Raw genomic sequence first — 11364 nt, forward strand, 5'->3', positions numbered from 1 at the left:
GTCTGGCATACTGACTCTGCCTCATACCAATATACCAGACTCTAAACTGAGGCAGTGGGGAGCTGATTCATGTAGCATTCACGTCAGTTTTACAAGAGTGACAGTACCCCAAAGAAGTGTAAAATTGATTGTTTCAGTCCTCCCAGCTCAATCTATCCCCAAGTTTACCTATTACCTGACAAAGGGCCATGACTAGGAACTTTGATTCCTGGATGGCCATGTTGGAACATGTAGTTTTCAGAAACTACTGTGCCCTGGAGGTGTTCAAGAAACATGTAGATGTGGTGCTTAGGGACATGGGTTAGTGGGTTGGGTGGTGTGGGTTGATGGTTGGACTTGATGATCCTTGAGGTCTTTTCCAACCTCTATGATTCTGTGATTCTAACTAATCCCTTTAAAATGTTTCAAGTTGAGCACACAAAATCACCAGCTGTTTTTTTTAATATCATGGCCTCTGCCTTTTCTTCTTCCGGAAAAATAAGATAATAGCCACATCTTATGTGGATGTTCTGAGGAACGGCAGGAATTACCTGAGTTATTCAGGAATGGAAAGGGATTCTTTCTATATGTTCTGATGGAAAATGTTGTACTTGGTAACTCAAATATAGCTTAGATTTCTGCTGCTCTCACCCAGGGAAAAAAAAAAAAAAAAAATAAAGGCATCAGTTGCAAGCTTAGGATTATTTAAATTTGCCAATTTAACATACTATCTGAATTGAGATAAATTATCCACCTCTGACCCCTCCTCTTTTTTCTTCCTGGTGGGAGGTTAAGATCATATGCCAGCTAGGATTTTATTACCATCATCAGATAACAGCGGCTGATGTACAATGAAGATAGAGAGAAAGCTGTCACAGCCACAAATATCCTCAGCTCTGTGAGATTCATGGAGGAAGCATATGTCACCTTATTAAATCTGTACCAACCGAGGTGGAAGTAACAGAAGGTATCTCTCTCCAGAGCTGGAAGAGATGGGAAGATGGTTCTGTAAGGAAATCACTTTTCTCTCTCTGAAAATATCTGTAACAGGATGCTACAGGGATGGTTTTTCCTAGAAATAGGGATTTAAAAAAACAAACCCAAAACCCAACAGCTGCCAAGACAAGACAGAAAATTGAAATTTTTTTTCCAGAAAGATATAGCTTTGGGGCAAGCTATTACATTCATTTGCTTCCTCCAAGGGAAATGTGAAGGTGAGGTGATTAGAAATACTCATGCTACTTGTCCCACTTTCTCCCAAAGTAGCAAATCAAGGGGCAAAGGATAGACGGTGTTAGATACACTGATTCACGGGTCAAGGAGGCCATAGAGCACTTTGTGAGAGGGACGCAGGGCAAAGGTGCAAAAAAGACCAAATGTGGTCACTAAATTCATCACCGATCTCCCTCATGCTTGCTGTCTGCCAGCACTTCTGTGTTGGCTTGGGGTTACTTTTGTAGTCAACAAAAATTTGAATTTTTGAAATTACTTACAGAATGAAAAGGAAGTTAAAAAAATTCTTTCCTCTCCTTGTTTCAAGAGATGTCTTTCATGGAATACTAGGAAGTATAGCTCTAAGAGTCTTTCTCTGCCTTTATATACATCTTTTACAGAAGTTTATATATATACATATATATGTATGTTTACACATATATATGCACATAGGGATTCACCTGAATATGGCTTATGCTTCTACTTTTACAAAGAAAAAAGACAGAGGATCATTTAACACGGATAACCTCTCTGAAGTAGAATAGGGCTGGTGTTAGCTCAGTTTTAGAATTCTGATTGGGTCTGAACCAGGGGGGAAATAGCTTTACTATGCCTTTAACTCATTAAGGAAAAAATATATAGAAGGAAAACAAATAGAAGTTCTGCATTTTTTTCCAACATTGAATGGTTTTTCAATTGAGAAAGCACAACAGCTGCAAATTTCAGGAAATTATTTAAGACTGGATTATATTAACCTAGTATGGAGGCAAAAAGAGAGCAGGTGTGAAAATCCCAAAAACCTAAATTCTTCAAGTGAGTTATAGACAAGCTAGTTTTTGAAAGTGAGGAGAGGCAGTTTCATTTATTATTCACTATTCCATGTCAGAATATGGACAATATACTATCAGTTCTAAAGCCATCAGTGTTTTTATCCTTGGCTTTTGAACTAATAATATTTGAAAACACAACATTCTCTTAGAATTATAGAAAATCCCTTGTTTTGTTGAACTGATACAGAGTCAGAAACAAAAACCTCAAATCCATTCTACAGAAATATTTCAACAAAATTTTTTCCCAACAAGGAATAGGAAATTATCTTTTTCCTTCAATGTCAAAGTAATCATTAATTGAACCATGACAAATAACAATTGTCTCTGCCAGTAATTCCTGACATCATGCGATGGCTTCATTATAAAATGGAGCATTAGTAAATAGCTCATAGGTATATTTAGGCAACAAAACAGAAAATCAAATAATGAAAAGAAATAATATTTTTCTGCTAAAAATTATATTTTCTGTGTAAATAATATGGTTTCATGAACAGGCTAATAAGTATTTTAATAACCTTTTGAAAATCAATGTATTTATGTACAAGATGCTTACTAAGGGACTGAAAAAGTGCAAACTCTTAAGAACTGTTAGAAATATTAGGATTTAATTTAATGACAGAAAATACAGTTGACTTTTTAAAACTGTGTCTAATTTCAAATCGAGGACCATCCCTAAGTCTCTGCTGTATACAGAATTTGTGAACAACCTTTGTACTATTTTGGGTCTGAATATATTAGTTATCTTATGCCCCTGTGTGGCCAACCTGGACAACAAATTAACATAGCTGTAACAAAGAAATAACAGAGTGTCATGGGAGAAACCAGGTTTAGGTAAATCCACTGCTTTCCAAAGAAAAAAAGAAAAGCTGTTAATATATACCGCCATGGTAAAACTGGCCTGATGCTGCTCCGTACAGTTTGCATTAATTTTAGTCACAAAGGATACTCGCCATTATGCAGTGATGTGTTCATCTGAATATTGCCCAAAGCAACTGGGACTTTGCAAAGCATGCTGCTCCAAAGAGAGCATCTGACAGCACGTTATTTATACACTACACTCTAAATGAAGAACCGCAATGAGAAAATCTGTCTTAGCTGATAACTAAAGGTTTTAAAATACCTTTTAAACTTTATTTCATTGTCCTGAGTTATTTGAAAAGTATGTCACTGTAAGTCATCTGAAAAATTTTTGACTTAAAAAAAGCTGAAGCTCTTTTAGATGCTGCTTTAGAATTCTGATGTAATGTAAACACTGAGTATGTTTTCAGAAAAGATCTCCTAGATTTCTTTTCCCAGACACATGAAGACTTTATTCTACAAACCAGCTACGTGCCAAACGCTAAGAACACTAAACAATTCTTGCGACTTCCTGACATGAGGTAATTCCAATCATTTTTCAACAGAAAGGAACCTATTCCACGGGAAATAGCGCTACAGTCCCCAGCAGAGGTGGAACACAATTTTGAAGTAAAGTCGTAGCTCTTACTGCTCCAACTGGGTGGGGTTGGTCGTGTCAGACAGAGACGTGCCAGACCAGGAGGAAGGCCTGGGAAGCCAGCTTACCTCCTTTACACTCACCGTAGTGTCTTGCAGAAGAGTGTTGCCAAGTAGCTGGCGAAAGAGAACCCAACTGCAATATTCCTCCAACAGAAGCTGTTAGCAGAGGATAACGAAACCCATTTAAACAGCAAAATCAATCAAAGCGAAAGCTGAGATAACTGGCTTTCCTGCAATCAAATCCCAGCATATCCAAACTTTCAGAAGAACTGAAAAACTCCAGGAACAGATCATGTGAAAATTAATAGAATGTATTTACAGTTACAGTTATATGCATACAACCTAGTTCCCTGTGACTTTCTAGTTTATATTCCATTATCTACCATACTATTAGTATGAATTAACTGTTTTCTTCACATTATTAATTTGTATAAGCAGCAATTAACCATTCTGTGCTTAGTGTCAGCTGTTATCTTTCTGGATTCTGACTTTTACTTCTTAGATGTAAAAACAGAAAGCAAAACCATAAAAAGAAAAAATACCATCTTGCTTCAGTCTGACAAAATATTCATCTTCAAGGTCCAAAGAGAAAAACTACATTATACCTCATCAAAGCAGAATCTGTGACACGCTAGAGGTATTTTTGTTTTCCTTACCACAGTTCTGAAGCATTAACTCTTAATGCATGAACAATTCCTTTTTAGCAAGTGCGTTACATCAATTGTACAAAGCTTTAAGTGAAAAATCTACCTAAAATATACACTGCATTGATTTAATTGGGAAAAAATAAAATAGAATTTTTTAAATCAGTAAGACAACAAAGAGGACTAGCCTCCGAAATAAATGTCAGAAAGACTTTTATTGTCTACTCAGTAGATGACTTCTTCAAAGCCTTTTTATCAAGATCAGATTTAAAATACTGGTACTTATTCAGAGGACAGAATCTTTTTACTCAATAACCTTAAATAACTTTCAACTAACTTTAACTTCTGAAGACACAGAAAGCATGACTTAAGTCTCTCGTGACTCCTGCTGCATATTGTTGAAGAATCGCAGAATGTTTTATCAAGGCCAAAAGCATGGGTACATAGAAAAACATGAAACTGCTCCTTATAAATACAGAAATATTCTCACCCTAAGACAGCCCATATAGGTAGAAGGTTGGGTTTCCTAACAATCCCTTCTTGTCTGCCAGTCTTCTAGAGTAAATATAATTCTAAATCTCAGGCACAACAAATGCAATAAAATAATTCTCTGATGTCTTTTGATTTGAAACCGATACCATATGTAGCATTTGCCAGAGCCTTACAAGCAGCACACACACCTAAAAGCACCATGCCCATGTATCTGTAAAAAAAAATGAACACAAAGTAAGCACCTTGAGCTGCAAAAGCAGACCCAGAGAACCAGGAGTTGGTTTGCAGCTGATCAGAGCAGTTGCTAAGGGCTTTGATGGTTGCTGCAGGCCTGGGTCTCTGCACTTGGAAACACGCACTGCTTCACAATCACAGCTGGGAACACTGAAATTATTGCTCCATTTTGTAGAGCTTCAAGATTTCACAGTACACCGAAGGGATGTAAGAAAAAATCTCATTGATCTATATCTAAAAAAAATCTTAATTCATTTAAGTGATCAGGATGGCTAAAGCTACCTCCATAATTTTGCATGGCTAATTAGAAATCCATAACCATGAGATCAAAACTTGAAAGCAGTAACATTAAACAAATATTAAAATATTTATAAAGGAAACACCAGCAGTAAGGGAGAGGAGCCTTAGAACCATATTCTGGGAAATAAAATGATAGCAGTTTTATCTATGAAGTACGGATATCTCTGCATTTAAGAAATAATATCCCATTTAAAAGGGGTTTCTCCCACAGACACAGAGAAGATTAAAATGCTGGATATAGTCTCTGCAATAGTACTTCCACCCTTTTTCCAGAATGTTTCCATCAGTGCACTATCTTTCTTAAAAACTACAGGATTCTTTTCTCCCTGATCTGCACTCACGCTCTTTTAGACAAAATTCTTAATTATTTTCACTGTTAATATTTAATAGCAGCACGAAAAAGTTCTAAACATCAGTATTGTACTATGTTTACTGAATGCCACAAAAAATTGAGTCATCTTTAATTCAGTTAACCCCAGAAAAAAAAATCCTAAGAAACCAATTTAATAACCATCTCGCACCAACAAACAACAACTTCTCCCTCTGATTTCTAATTCCCACAAAACAATAGCTGTTCATGAAAGGAGAGCCTACAGAGCTGACTGACCTGCTGCAAAGCATCCCCTGGTCAGCTCTCATTTGGCCCGTTAAAAAGATCATTGAAAAGCATCGCACACAGAATGCAAGCCTTCTAAAAATAAAAAACTGCTTTCTGCCTCTTTTGCAAATAGTCTGCAGGACTACCGATTTACATCTTCCAACGAATTATGCGTGGTTAAACAGACACATCGCTGAGCATTTAATCCTTTCACTGCCACATCCACACAGAAATCATTTTCTCAAATCTGCTCATGAATATTTAATATGCTTTAAGGATTACAGCTAATAATGCCAGCTTCTAATGGCAGCTAATGTATTTGAAAAATACATAACCATTTCAGAGATTTCATTCTGCCTTTGCTGTCTTTATTTCTGCACACCGAGTTCTCATTTCAATCCTTACATAAAACAAAAACACCAACAGAAGAGACTCACTGCTACCATAAAAATATTAATATTTGAGTGCAATTATGAAAGTACCCCACTGACAAACATGCAGATAGATTACTAGTAGCATAAGTATATAAATGGTAAGGCAAAAAATGTTTCTTTTCTACTCACCTAGTGTTGTTCAACGTTTGTCCAAAAAGATCATTTTGTAAAATATTTGGAGGGGATGAGAAAACCCCGTGAAAATGAGATAAAACAGAATTGCAGACCTGGCGCAGTGTCTCAAATTGCATTTTCTCTCTTTCCTTCCCTTCTATTTTTCTTCACCACCTGTCTTTAAAAGTCATTTATTTTGCACACACCATCAAATGCAAACATGCCAATCAAGTTCCATATTTCTCCTGATCTCTGTAAAAACTGTACCTAAACGAGCAGGGGCTGATAGTTAATTGTACAGTCATTATTCTTCTAATTCAGTCGTAGAAGGTTTAGTACCCGTGCGGCTTTCTCCTGACTGTAGCAAGAATTCTAAACAGCAGTGAGCTTTTTGGGCATTCCCATCCGAAGTGTGAAGCTGAGCTGCTTTCATGTACTCGACTCATATTTCTCTAAGCCTATTAAAAACACGCAGCGAATAGATGCTGTCGTCAGGAGTTTCAGCACATCTGGCTGCCAGCAATAAAATCTCAGAAGTAAAAAAAATGAGGACGAGGCATCCTCACACTGTTACTACTGCCTAAGAGGAGGAGGATTTCTGCATCTTCCCCTCCTCCTTCCCTCCCCTGTAAAAATAACTAACATCAGTGACCATGTATGTAGGTCTTTTTTTTTTTTTTTTTTTGTGGAAAGGCAGCTCTACAGGACAGAAAGACCACTGAAAAATACTCTTCATATAATAAACAACACGTAGCACTGAAACTGTAACAATAGACCCTTTGCCTCTGAAAAGCTATATTGTACCTTGCACAAAATAACAGGTTTTTCACGGCAAACATTTAAATGCAATATCAATTCATGGCTGAAGCAAACAGCACACATTCTATATATAACTGTTCTGTTAGGTACTGTGCATACCACATCGAAGCGATGATTTATCACGCAAACTTGAAAAATCACTAAAAGGAATGACTGCATTATATATATATACTAATTTCAAAATACGAAGCCTTTGGTTTCTTTTGAAAGTTTATTGCACAGAATCAGCCATAATGGAATGAAGCAAAATCAATCACTGCTTTGGGTGCTCCATACCTGCCTACTTCCAGGAAAACCCACTGTCTTAGGAGCCAACATCTCCGGGACACATACAAGATAGAAAGGCAAAGAGCAAGAAGCAGAATCAGCCAGCTAACGGAACACAGTGAGATTCGGCAGAATAACACGCATAGCAAATGTCATTAAATGTACAGAAAATAAGCATCCCTGACTACAAAACATATTTTTCCTCTTTCCTTTCAATGCTTGTGCCAGAGGATGACATTACATAACATTACAGGATATATGCTATCATTGTCAAATTGAAAAACAACAATTAAAAAGATTTTCCTTAGAATATCTCATTTTCTATCCACAGCTTTTAACATCTTAGCACTAATTACAAAATCCCCAAATAAACCAACATAAAATGAGGGCCATTATTAAAGCTCTTCCACTGAAAGCGATTTTAATCCCAGAAGATATGGGAATAAGCAACCTTCCAGCTAATTAAAGTGTTGTATTGATGTGCTCAGAAGGGAGTACCCACCCAGGCTTCTTTGGCCAGAAGGATGGCAGCTACAACTCAGATTTTCAAAGGAAAAGAAACAGGAACAAATTAATCTCCAGGCCCCTCCAAAAGAGATATAGAAGACTTCCTACTAACAGACATGTTAAATATTAAAATAATAATAATAATAATTGAGAAATTATCCATTAATAAAAGTGTTCCCAAAATTCATGTGAAAGCCTACAAATTACTACACAAAATAGATTTTAGTATCTGTATTTATGCCTATAATATACTGTGCCTTATGGAAACATTTGTGTTTGAGAAATGTATAACCATTTGTGGTAAAAAGCACTAGGCTGTATGTGTGGCAAAGCTGGTAACTGTTGAGATCCTGGAGTAGGAGCTAATGAGTACTTATGGCTATATGCTACACAAAAAAATTAAAACTTAATATTTAGTATCCACCTTTCCTACATTACAGAGAATTCATGTTTGTAATATAAGAAATACAATCCATCAAAAAGAAAAGACTCTTTAATCTGCTGCAAGAAACAGACTCATCTTTTTACAAATTACTCAAGTTATTAAAAAAATCATTAGTCCCATATGCACCACTTAACAGTTCAGAGACAACGTAGACCACGGAGTAGGTACAAGACCAATATTTTATCATATATTTCAATTATATCACCATTCTATTGTGTGTGTTATGAATAGCCATCAAAGCCAAAATGCTTTTGTAGTTGCAACCAAGGTCTGGACATTTGATGTTCACCTTTCTACATCTTTATTTTCAGATATTTAACATGGAAGTTACGACATACATTCTTTTTTTGTAAAATTGTTCTAAAACTACTGACCAAATGGAATAAGTATTTAAAATTTCTCACTTTTTCCTTTAATTCTGGGGTAAGGAATGAAGAGTACTCTGCAGATATTTGTGCAAGTAAAACCTTTAATGCAGAAAAGATAAAAGTAAAGGGATACTTTTAAAGGCAAATACTCCATAGTTGCAATGAGCAGAAAAGTCAAGTATAATGCCAGGGGTTTCGTGCAAATACACAGTTATATCCTCAGCATTCCCACATTAAAAGCCTGTCCTGGTTTCAGCTGGGACAGAGTTAATTTTCTTCATAGCAGCTAGTGTGAGGCTGTGTTTTGGATTTTTGCTGAGGAGGTAGTTGATAACATACAGACGTTTACAGTTGCTGCCAGGACAGTGAAGGACTTTTCAGCTTCTCTGCTGTGCCAGTGTCTGCAGGGGCAGGAGAAGCTGGGAGGGAGCACAGCCCCAATTCCTGCCTTAGGATTTGACCTTAGATTTAGGATTGAGACCCAAATGGGCCAATGGTATATTCCATATCATGCACATCATGCCCAGTGTATAGAGGATCTGTCCGGAAGTTTTCCCCTCTCACTCTACTCTCTGGGTCAATTCTCTCCCTCTCCTGGCTCTTGGTCTCTCAGACCCTCAGGTTCTTATATTTTCAGGACTGCAGTTTCAGGACTCTCTCTGCTTGTGGATCAGTAGCTGGGAATGGACTGAGCCTTGGACATCAGGTAGTGAGCAGTTGCGCTGTGTATTACTCATTTGTATATTTCTAAATTTACATATATTACTATTATTATTATCATTGTTATTTTCAATTTTATTGTAGTTTCGTTATTGAATTGTTCTTATCTCATCCCACGAGTCTCGTCTCATTTACCTTTATCCTTTTAAATCTCTCCCCCACACCAGAGGGGGGGCGAGTGAGTGGCTGTGTGGTGTTTGCCTCCATCTGAGTTCAAACCACAACAAAGCCTCATGTAAGATTTCTGGAAAACACAGGCATTAATTTTCTTCCCTATTTGATATTTAACTTCCTTGCACTTGAGATCACCTTTTCTCCAGGTCATTCACCCTACACCCTCCAATAGCCATTAAAAGAAAGAGGGCCTATATGCACAAACTTCTTTTTTTATTGTTTTATTATAGTCTTTTGTGTAGTTATACTTCTGTGTATATATATATATATACACTCTTGCTAATTACAGTTTAATAATAATAAATTTAATTTCTACACCAATTTTACAAATTATTTTATGGACATGAACACAAAGTGCTTTATAGATTGCATAGAAAGGGCAAAACGAGTACCAGATAGTCTAAGCGACTACCTGACATGGCTGACACCATATTTCAAAATGAAAAGACAAACCCGGGAAAGCGTCATTGGATCCATTAAGCCAGGCTATGCTGAGATCCATACAGATACCTATTTCTCTAGCCAAGATGAATCTTAATATATGCTCTCCAGGTACAACTAGTTTCGAAGAAAAGTTATTCCAGAAATCTCCCAAGTATATATATGGATATTTTTCAACTTATATCAAACATTTCTATTTCAAAGATTAAACTTCTTTGAATTTGATTCTAGAATTCAGAAAGCTTTTAAGGTAAACCTACTACACAAATAAAGTTGACAATATGTACAAATATGTTATCTCAGACATTACTTCTGGGCATCAATTCTTTGTTATAGCTACACAGAAAGTTGTAGCTTATATAAGGTAAAGTCACGCAACCTCATTAAAGCTATACATTACAGCTCACAAGGCAAAGATTGTTCTGTGATAAAAGATACTATCAAGTACAATTTTGGATTGAATTCCATTCTAATTTACTGGATATTGCATAAGTATATTTTGATGGAATCACAGGAAAAAAATGGTAGAGGTGAGTCGCTTAGAGTTTCAGGGTAAGAGTGGGATTTTTTTAAATGTACAGAAAATTAAACCTCTATTTTTTTCATCTATATGCTAGATAAAATTGAGTAATTAATAGCACATAAATACCTGTAACGTAGCCACCATTGCTCTCCAGTATGCTCTTACCAAAGCATTTGTCCAAATACTTAAGATTTAAAAATTTTGACTGTTTAAGTGTTCTCATTTCAAAAAGAAAAAACATCTGAACAAATGCTTTTCAGACAGGTGAGATAACAATAGTGGCCTTGCTCATTGCCTGCTGTTATATTATTACAGTTAATAAGACTACTCATTTTGGGTCACATTAGCAAACTGATGCTCCAGAGTGGGACATGGTTTTAAATGACTAACTTAAATTCAAGGATGGTCATTTCACTTTGCTACTGTAAGTGAAGTGCAACCAGACTTTTTCTGGGGGTAAAACACACATTAATTTGTATTTCATCACATCAATGTTCAAAGGTTCAGCTTTGCGAGAGAAGTATAGCAAGAACTAAGGCAAAATCTACAATTGTAAATATAATCACATAAGAACAGGAGTCATAGAAGCCAGTATCCTGAATATCCAGGATAGGAAATAATAAAGAGAGGGATGCAGATAAAGCCCCAACCCCAAAAGGATAAAAGTACCTAAATCCAGGCTGCAGGCAAGCATCAGTCTCTGCTCAAGAATTGTATAATGAATCCTCTCTTTGAGCTGGCACCTAAGCAATCATTCAAAATGTAC

General features: G+C 36.4%; 1 protein-coding gene across 1 annotated transcript in view; it reads right to left on the bottom strand.

Annotated features, from left to right (window-relative positions):
• LOC104461117 (regulating synaptic membrane exocytosis protein 2-like) overlaps positions 1–6471 on the bottom strand; it is a gene marked incomplete at its 3' end in the record, with an annotated part of 117434 nt that extends 110963 nt beyond the window's left edge. Inside the window, exon 1 of the mRNA XM_010072590.1 lies at positions 6350–6471. Within this exon, the coding sequence (XP_010070892.1) occupies positions 6350–6471 (122 nt within the window). The remainder of the gene's footprint in view (positions 1–6349) is intronic.
• Between the last annotated feature and the right edge of the window lie 4893 nt (positions 6472–11364).

Source organism: Pterocles gutturalis, unplaced genomic scaffold, assembly GCF_000699245.1.
Source record: "Pterocles gutturalis isolate BGI_N339 unplaced genomic scaffold, ASM69924v1 scaffold17352, whole genome shotgun sequence".
Lineage (NCBI taxonomy): Eukaryota > Metazoa > Chordata > Aves > Pterocliformes > Pteroclidae > Pterocles > Pterocles gutturalis.